At 51.4% G+C, this 10,041-nt stretch overlaps 1 protein-coding gene across 1 annotated transcript; it reads left to right on the top strand.

Annotated features, from left to right (window-relative positions):
- Positions 1–267: 267 nt before the first annotated feature.
- On the top strand, positions 268–8,731 carry TXN2 (thioredoxin 2). The gene is made up of 4 exons (XM_066550026.1): positions 268–339; positions 837–1,021; positions 2,033–2,156; positions 6,914–8,731. Exons 2-4 carry the CDS (start codon positions 837–839, stop codon positions 7,028–7,030), a joined length of 426 nt encoding a protein of 141 aa, XP_066406123.1. The 5' UTR covers positions 268–339; the 3' UTR covers positions 7,031–8,731.
- The last annotated feature ends 1,310 nt before the right edge of the window (positions 8,732–10,041 follow it).

Here is a 10,041-nt window from a genome sequence, read left to right as displayed (position 1 = left end):
CCCGACGGAGGGACCGGCCGTGGCACCGGGACCGGGATCGCACCACGGCTCGTGCTGCACTAGCCGCGCCCATTGGAGGGCTCCGCCGCCAATCAGCACCGAGGGTCCGCCCTACGTGACACATCCCACCGTCCCTCCAGGGGCGGGGCGAAGCGGCCTAAAGGACAGGCACGGCAGCCAATAAGAGTTCCCGGCTCTCCGGGCGACTGCCAATGGGCTGTGAGGACGGCCGGCCTGTCCGTAGAGTCTTCCGGCGGCGGCGGCCAATCGGCGCAGGCGGGCGGGAGTTCGGTGTGTGCGGGTCGGCTCGCTGTGTCCGGTCACCTCCGCGCCGCGAAGGTGCGGGCGGGCCGCGGGCCCGGCGGGTGCAGCGGGGCCCTCCCGGCCCTGCCCTCCCGCCCTCGGGCTCGGAGAGCAAGGGGGCACCGGCCTCTGGGGCTGTTCTCCCCCACAGGGTTGGGGCCCTGTGCCACCTGTTGGACATGGGCTGATGGAGCCCCGCGGTGTCGGAGCAGGCCTGGCTCTGCCCTGTGGGGGGGGGGGGGCTGCCGTGGGGGCAGCAATGCTCCGCAGGGCTGAGCGAAACGGGGAGGCTGTGCCTGAGCTGTCTCCCTGTGAACGGGGAGGAGGTGGGCTCCAGCTGGCAGCCCCGTGCCCGTTGGGCTGGAGCCGCAGAGCGGGGCAGGGCTGGGCAGGAGGCCGAAAGCAATCCCGTCATACCCCATAAGCTTCTCTCCTGGCGTGGGGCTGTCCTGCCGCGGGGGCTGGGATCAGGGCGCTGCTGCAGTGGGATCAGCCGTGGGGTGCACCCGTCCCAGCAACCACTCTCCCCACAGATGGCCCAGAGGCTGGCGCTCCAGCGGCTGCTGGCGCTCCCCACGCGGGGGCCCCTGGCATCCCACGGCAGGGCCTTTGGCACCTCAGCCGGCCGCAGGAGCACTTTCAACGTGCAGGATGGCAGCGACTTCCAGGACCGGGTGGTGAACAGCCCCAAGCCCGTTGTGGTGGATTTCCATGCACAGTAAGTTTCACTCGTGGCTCTTGCACCCCTCTCTTCCACCACCCGTGCAGGTGTGTTCCTGTGACTTTCCTGATGTGGTGGCACTCCAGGCTCACCATGGAAGAGCATGCCTGAGGGCTTCCCAAGCTGTGGAGTCCAGTGTTGAAAGATGCTTCTGCTCATCAGGCTCAATCCATGAAGATTCCCCTCACAGCTACAGCCTGCAGCAGTGTCAAACAGGAGTGCCAGGAAGGCTTTCCCCAGGGTGGTACAGCTGCACCTTCCAGGTGCTCAGGTGTCACCCCAGCCTCAGTGTTGCATCATCCTACAAAAGATGCCTCAGGAAAAAGCTCTGATATCTGCCCTATTTGGCTTCAGGGATGCAACGTCCTCAGAGAGCTCTGCACTTGCTATGCCTCACCATTGTTAAGGTGTATCATTCCATGTTTCTTAAAGCTGCATGGTTTTGAGGCTCTTTATAGCAAATGTTTTTATGTGTTAGTAACAGCCATGTGACACCAATGACAGTATTTGTCATCAATAAAAATGCTGTGATCCACCTGCCAGTAAAAATATTCCTAGATGCTATCTGCTCTATTAACAATTATCTTAACTGATTAAGATAATTAACAATATTAACTGATTATCTTTGAGTTTTTCACGTATTTTCTTAGTCCTCCAGTTACTGTTACGTGAGCCTGTTACGGCTGATTTGGTGCAAAGAGAACACAAAACAGCCAAAAAACTTCTGCTCTAAATAAACCAACAGACAAACCACAGTGAGCACCAGCTGGGATCATCCAGGGAGGAGAGGACAATTAATTGAAGCCTGAAGCTGGATGCAGAGCTTCCTTAACCTTTGACAGCTCCTTTGTGAGAGAAGTGTTTTTCTAAGCCTTGGTTCAGGAATTGTATTTCCAGGCTGGCTCTTGAGTGGAACAGCAGTGGTGGTAAAGGCACTGGTGTTCCAGCATGCCTTCCATGGCTGCACCTGCCTCTCCTAATGTGCCCTCTCTTTTCCTGCTCCATCAGGTGGTGTGGTCCCTGCAAGATCCTCGGCCCCAGGTTAGAGAAGCTGGTGGCCAAGCAGGAGGGGAAGGTGCTGATGGCCAAGGTGGACATTGATGATCACACAGACCTCGCCATCGAGTACGAGGTAGGAGGTGGAAGAACACGGACTTTGTTTGGCTGGCAGTGCAGAGGTGCCTCCCTATGGAGAACTGTGCCTGCACAGCAGCAGCACTGGAGGGGAGGGGAAGCCCAGAGCCTAGGGGTTCCTGATCCATTGGGTCACTTGTCAGTAGGTGGATTTTGCTGCTTGGCTCTGCTCCAGCTCTGCTTGTTGTGCCCAGCATCCCCACCTCTGATTCTGCAGGGAGGGCTCTCTAGGCCTTGCATGTGTCTGTGAGTGTAAACACTTCCCTGGCCTCGAGGAGCCTGGAGTACACATGGCATTTTGCTGCCAGCTGGAGTGCTCAGGTGCAGGGCAAGATTGTGAAGTTACAAACCCCACTGTGCCGTGCTACTGAACATGGTTCTTTATGCAGCCAGCCTGTCCTCTCTTTCCCTTCCTTGTTCAGGATCTCGAGCTGGGTCATAACGTCCCCATCCTTTAGCTGCAGCACAAGGAGACACAGTGAGTTTTGTTTGGACAGGTAGAAGCCAGGTCAGAAAAAATAACAGGAGCACATGTCCCGCTCTTGAAAGGGGAGGACCTTGATGCTTACACTAGTGTGTGACGTTACTGCTGGGTGTGTTTCCTGTGCTGCCTTTCTCCCAGGAAGAAACAGAATGACTGGAGAAGGCCATGGCTTTAGTTTACATGATTCATTTATTTGTCCCCTCTGACAGTAGTTAGGTAGTTTAAGAAACACAAAAGCCCCTCTGAGGGCCGTGCTTGCCTCTGTTGTCTCTCCTTGCAAACAACCACTCTGCCCATGGAGTTTGGGCATCCTGCTGTTATGTTTTACAGGGGAAAAACATGCCTCATTTTCACTTGGGTATCATGCAGATGGATCTGCTCCCCCTCTGCAGATGAAGTCCTGCTCCCAGGGTGACAACTAGCACAGCAAGCTCCTAAGCTGCCCTGAAAAGTGTGAACTATCTCCTGAGCAAGCTGTCAGTTTATTGAGCCTGGAGAAGATGCCATTCCTACACCCTGCTGAGCCAGAAGGAGACGGAAGTGGGAGCAGCTTGTTCGCTCCCACTCTTTCCCCAGGGAGACCTTTCTGCCCGTGCTGTGGTGGGGTGCCCACACAGCTGGTGGCCACAGTCATGATTTGCAGTTCCCACAAGCTCAGCATGAGAGCCTCCGGTGCTCTCCAGGGTGGAGGCGTGCTGGCAGATACACCCCAGGCCAAGGAAGATGGCTGCTGGCTCCTGAGCAGGGCTGGCTGCTGCAAGCCCAAAACACTGCATAGCTCAGAGGGTGCTGGTGAGAAGTTGAAGAGGATGAGGTGTTTTTAGTGATGATCTGGAAGTGTGTAAATCCTAATAGACGCAGGGAAAGCTCTGGTAGCAACCATGCTAAGGAGAAGAGAATAGAGATTATTAGCTCAACTCATGTGTTGTTCCAAACCTTCCAGTAGATAGAATGAGCTGAGATTACAAGAGGATAATCTCAAATGAGTGGAAAACGACAAGCAGGGTGTGTGCATGCAGAGAAAGGTCTGTGAAAAGAGGCTGAAAGTCCCAAGTTGTGTAGCTTTGATAATGTGCTGGGTGTCCTCTCCCCACGGGTGCTGAGGGAGCACTGCCTGCTGTGTGTGTTTGTGTGCAGGTAGGACTGAGGCTGCAGGAAAGGGTCAGTTTCTAGCAGTTCATTCAGGAATCTTATTTACAAACATGGTGAAGTTTTTGTTTTGCAAGAAGCCCTCCTCCACTTTTGGAGTGATGCATGTGTGTCTTGTCTTGGCCATTATCCCCATGGCTAAAACACTGTCCTTAGACTGTCTGCACATACCATAGCTGCAAACAGGTAGGGGGTTGGGAGAATTTTGTGCTCAGATCTTCAAAGTTTGGAGCATCCTTTCTGAGGCAGAAGTTTTGTTCATGGTGCTGAGCATGTGCTTGGTTTTGCTTCATTTTCTGGGAAGTTACCATGTAAGGAGAAATGTAAGGGCTGATGAGAAGGCGCCAAGTTGAGATCAAAGAGGGACCAGAGTGTTTGTGAGAGATCAGGAAAACCACAGGTGGTGTTTAGAGGGAATCAGAAAACATTTGTTTTAAAGTCATTCTTTAGGGAATCAGATGTCTGCATGCTGAGGAAGTCTTTGTTTGGGGGTTTTTAGTGTCCATGCCACCCCCACAACTCCTTCACTAGCTGCCAGGAAGTCTCACTCCATCCGTGTTTATTCCCTTGCCCACACACACACGCAGCCCTAGCTTGCTGCCTGCTTGCACAATGTCCTCTTCAGCAGCCTCCTTGGTGCAGAGGGAGGCAGTGGGAGGGGGAGGCCCCCTGGAAGAGCTGAGGAATGCTGGCACATTCCTTTATACAAGCCCTTGGCTCTTAGCCATCCCAGCTTAGCACAAAGCACGGATGCATTTCCTGCAACTAGGAATGTCCCCTGTGCCCTTCCCTGTCCGGTTATGCCCAGCACAAAAGTGTTTTCTCTGGGGACTCCCTGTTTTATCAAATACCTTTCATCTCTGGTTGTGGCCTTTCTCCACTGCTCCAGCCAGATCCTGACCTCTCGCCCCAAGAGCAGAAAGGGAGAAGAAATACTTTTGTTTATCTGCAGTCTCTTAAAATTCTTTAGATTCATCTCTTGCCTTAGCCAGTTGCCTCTGTGTGTGGTGACCAGGAAAGGGCAGCCCCTTCTGTGGCCACTGTGGGTGGGCAGCTCAGGAGAGCCACTGGGTACAGAGGTGGTCATTCATCAGTGGAGCTCCATCCTGTTACCTCCTCACTCAGAGGCCTGGGTGAAATACTTCCCCATGCTCTGTTGTTTGGCATCTGAGCTTGTATAAAAGTTTCAGATGGGGGAGAATTCCCTTGGTATGGGTGTTGCCAGGAATAACCTGGATGGGCATGTTTGTTTGTTTATCTGTGGTCAACACTAATCAAAAGCAGACTGATTTTTTCTATAGAAATGCTCTTCAGGGAGGAGTAAAGTTTGTTTAGGTTCAGTGCAGATGGGACCCAAAAAAAGAAAAAGTGCCCTCAACTTTGCATTCTAGAAATTCTCATGATATTTGCTTCTCAACCAGCAAAACAAAGTACATGCTCCATTAATAGGCTGCCCTTACTGCAGCTGGCAGGAAGGAAGCTGACAAAAACATCATGTTTTCTGAGCAGAGGAAAGTTGCTCTGTGCCCCCAGTTCTCATCTGGCTCTGCAGCACCAGCCCCAGACCTTCCACTCTTTCTTTGGATTTGCTCACCTGCACAGAGGGAAAGAGACAGAGGAATCAAGGCCATGTGAAACTCGTGGGTGCGCTGGTCAGCCTGCAGGGCCTGGCAACGTGGTGTTGGCTGCTTCTCAGGAGAGCTTCCAAGAGTTGCCTGTTCCTCACCCCAGCCCTAACAGGGGCCAGCTCTTGTTTTTTTGGATAGGACTGGAGCAACTCTGCTCGATATTAACCCACTGTGCAAACCAGAGGGAGGCTCATTGGAGGTTTGCCTTCTCAGGGATGGAGCAGCTGAGTGCAGTACATCTTTTCTCTCTCTCAAAATCACAAGGGAACGTATTGGCACCATCGGCAGTGCTGGGGCCCAAGCCCTCTGGATCTGCTCCCTGCAGTCACTAGGAGGAGCTGAAGATTGTGCATTGAGCAGCCCCGACGCTCCCATCCCTTCAGATGAGACTGCACAAGCCCTGAGGGACACTGTGGGGAGCCACGCTGGACTGCCCGGCTGGGACCGGGTGGGAAGGGAAGACAAAATGTCCTTTTCATCTCAGGCTCCCACTGGGAGAAAAGCCAGCCCTCTGATGGGTTTCCAGAGGGATTTACAGATCTTTGTTGGCAGCAGGGCTGGCAGTGCACATGGGAAGGCCCTGCAGGCTGAAGAAGAGTCAGCGAGCAAGATAAGGACAGGATCTGTTTTGGGGGGAAAACTTTGCAGAGATAAGCTGTGGGGTCAGAAATGTGATCAGATCTTCCATTGCTGTAGCTCTCCAAGCTCTGGTTGTTCCTTCTTTCAGTCATGTCCCTGGGGTTTCTGCTGTCACCAGTCAACCAGCAAGTCCTTGGGGAATGTTGTCATTTCCAACACTGTTCTCTTGGATAATTCCCAGCAAACTTTGTTCTGAGCTAAAAAAGCAGCGCCCAGAGCAGCACAGCTGCCTGCTAGCTCTGGTCAGAGGGACTTTTTCACTTCTTACCTAATCATCAGGGATCTGCACTGAATGACCACTGGTTTGTGACCAGTTAAATAACTGAAAACAGAACTGGGGAAAGGAAGAAGGCTTGGAGGGGATTGTCATTGCCATAATATGAGCAGGAAATCTGCCTGTGCAATGGTGGGGCGGGTTAGGGTTAGAGCTCCAGTCCTGTCTGGAGAAGAACACGGGTCCAGTCTGATGCTACCCTGGCCATAAAATGTCCAAAGGTCATTATGTCTGAGATGTGTCCTAGGTGTGTTCATTTATGAGAGGACAAAAGGAAAGGAGGAGAAGAAGCTTTTGTACTGAAGACGGGTTTTGTATTAGTTGTGGTTTTGTCTTTAAACATTTGGGTCTTATTTAAACTCAAAAAGCAGCTCAGCCTTATCTCCAGTAGAGTGGTGTAAGTCAGTGCAGAGAGGGGGAACACGGAGCTCAGCTGGCCTGTTTTGCAAGTGGACATCTTACCCTAGAGCAGTGCATGCTCAGCTCCCTTGTAGCCACTTCCTTAGACTTCATTGGGAGACCAGGTGCAGGTGGCTTTCTGCAGGCTTTGCTCACCTGTCTCCCTGTTTCTCTTGCCCCAGGTGTCAGCAGTGCCAACTGTGCTGGCCATGAAGAACGGAGACGTTGTGGATAAATTTGTGGGCATAAAGGACGAGGATCAGCTGGAGGCATTCCTCAAGAAACTCATTGGAGCCTGAAGTAAAAGGGTTGGCTGTACCTCTGCCTCTGGACACGTCCATGTTGTGCATTCCTTGCCTGGGAGAGCTGTGGGCAGGTCAACTGGCTGCCCTGTACAACCTGGGGGTTTCTTCTGTTTTGGTGTTTTTAGGAGATGGAAAATGTTGTAACCCTTCCCTCCTTCTCCCCCTTCTCATGAGCAGCAGTAGTTGCAAAGGGCGCTGAGGAGCAGGGCTGCTTATTCTCAAAACGGGGAATGTGGCTGGAATTAGGAGCCTGTGTTTATCAGCCAAGAGCTGACGTGCAGAGCTGCTGCTGAGTTAAGAGGAGGAATGTTTTTGTCTTTGCCTCACATCTGATAGCCCAGAGCAGAGGGCAGCTGCTCCCTGCAAGATGATGGTACATACCTGCCCTGGGTGGGTTCGTTTAAAGCTGAGAATGCCTCTGCCTTGTCTGTGAAACCTGTCTCTTTCTTCGTCTGTCCTTGTGTTGATGGGAGAGGTACAACTCCTCCCCAAATCCATGGGCTCCCATCATAATTTAATAAGAGAAAATAGGGAGAAGTATTTTATAGATCTCCTTTTGTATGTCTGCAGCAGTAGAGAACTTTTATCAGTCACTGCTGTCTAGCCAGGAGAATAAAACTTAATTCTCACAAATCTGTCTGTCCAGAGAGGTGAGTTGGGAGTATCAGCAGCACAGTTTCTAATGATGAGTTGGGAAAGTGCAGGTTATGACTTGATCCCTACTAAAAGGTAATGTGCTGAAAACAAAATAGGGTATTCCTTCCATGGGGCTTTCAGTGCTGCCTGCAGGACCCCCTTTGTGTGCTGCTGGATCCAGGGGGCCATAGGGAGGACTCACCTCTCACACACAGATGAACAGCTGCTCATTGCACACAGGGAACCTGAGCTGTGCTCCTTCCCCCTGTGCTTTTCTCACCCCTCCCCTGTCTGTGGAGCCTGAGAGCCTCCCTCTCCCTGTTGTGAATAATTAAATGTGGCCACATGGGTGAGCCCTGCCAGAAGGCAGCCTTTTGACTTCAATTGCCCTGACCTTTGGACTAAGGGTACCAGTTGTGGGCTTCTATCTGAGCAGCCTTCAGCCCTTCTAACCTCTTCCTCCTCCTCACATACACCTGTTTCCTGTCAACCTGGCTTCTGAGTGCTCCCAGCCACCTCCTGAGCTTGCAGGCAGAGCACAGCACCAGCACTGATGATTACTGTACTGTTTAATTCCAGCTCAGCTTGCTTATCTAAGCTGCATGAGAACATTGTAAATGCTTAATAACTATGTACAAGCTGCCTTTATTTTTTTTCTTTTTTTTTTTTTTTGGCCACAGCTTCTGTTTCCTTCAGTCAGTCTTAAATCTGCTTTGGCATTGCTCCATTTTACCTCCGTGGTATATGAGCAGCCAGGTAATTTTTTTTCTGCACCTCTGCAGTAACAATTTATGACTTTTGAAGGAACCAGGGGAGTGGTGATCCAAGTCCTGCTGCAACTGCAGTGCAGCTGGCTGGCATTACTGCTCCCACCTGCTTCTGTTCCCCTGGAGCCAGGGCCACAGCACAAGGTGGTACTGGTCTCTTGAGGTGGGTGCCTCCCACTGGGGCTGGGCTGACCTCACCGCTGGCACGCTACTAGAGGTGATGTCACTTGAATGTAATCTGGTAAAGAACTGTTGGTCAGTTACAATCAATAAAAACTGGCATTTCATTTTATTCCAGAGATCACAGAGGCTGTGCTGCTCCTGACCTCCTCTGGTTTCAGGCTGGGCAATTTCCCCTGCAGTTTCAGTGTTCCTGCTCAGTAAACACTTCTAGTAAAGACTCTCCATTTTCCTGCACAAGCAGGAAAAGTAGGGGAACAGCGTCACATACCCAACAATAATCAACTTTCTTGCCTTACCATGCTACAGAACAGGAAAAAACACAGTGACTTTGCATTGTGTAATTAAGGGGCAGTATAAAACAGTTATTTTATTGCTTCCTTCTAAGGAAAAGCAGAGCTAAAGTGTCACTCAGCTGTTAAAGTGCCAGCACATTTTAGGGTGCATTATGGGGAAGACAAAACTGTTTCTTTGAGATAAATGCTGAAGACCCACGTACTTGATGCCTTGTGGGAATCCTTCAGAACAGTGTAACAGGTGGACAGTAGGAGGAAGGGTTTGGGGACAGCTTGAGATTCCTCAAGTAGCCTGCAAGGTTTCTACCACAGGACAGGACTCAGAGCAGAAGGATATTTTCTTTGCCAGGTTTTTAATTCAGCTCCCTGTTTGCCAACTGCTGGAGAAGGCTTCAGGGATTCCCACAGCGGTGTTAATAACAGGAGGTGCAAGCAGGAAGCAGTGCCAGCAGTGTATTTATGTAGTGGTTAAAGAGGGGCTGCACAGCAATTCTCATGGCACCTGAATGTGATGTTGGCCTTTCCCGATTGAAGGGAGCTGAAGCAATGAGTAATTCCTCAGCAGTAGTTGATTTTTCCATGTCAGCTGGGAGAATGTTCTCCAGTGAGGATGAAGTTTGTTTTCCCTTTTGGAGTTAAGCACTTTGAATCCTCCTCTGATCTGTCAAGCATTTGTTCTCTCCTACCCAAGCCTGTCTATTTAACAGCAGCTTTCTCAGCTCTTAATGTTCCTCGTTTCTATTTTAAGAGTACATGGCAATCAGTGCCTTCCCAAGGGGAGCAACACTCAGCTAAGCCCACGTCTCTTCCCCATGCATGTTTTGAACCCAACGCCAAGGGTCAGGCACAGTGCCTCTGTCCTCACAGCCTTGTCCAAGGCGCCTGATTCCAGGCAAGTAGAGGTTTTCCATTCATTTCTCTTGGCTTTACACTTTGTATCAAGCCCTAACACAGCTGCTCCTTTCCCCAAGATGTTTGTGCCTGCCTGCTGAACTCCGAGTTCATCTCCAGCTGCTCTGGCTCATAGTGAATATCTGCAAGGAGGGAGGGAGAGCTTTGCTGTCTTCTCTACTAGAGGTGCTATGCCAAGACCAGCTTCAAGGGCTGGTAGAAGATGGAAAACTCA

Source organism: Molothrus aeneus, chromosome 5, assembly GCF_037042795.1.
Source record: "Molothrus aeneus isolate 106 chromosome 5, BPBGC_Maene_1.0, whole genome shotgun sequence".
NCBI classification, from domain to species: Eukaryota; Metazoa; Chordata; class Aves; order Passeriformes; family Icteridae; genus Molothrus; species Molothrus aeneus.
This window is presented reverse-complemented; position numbering and strand designations above follow the sequence as displayed.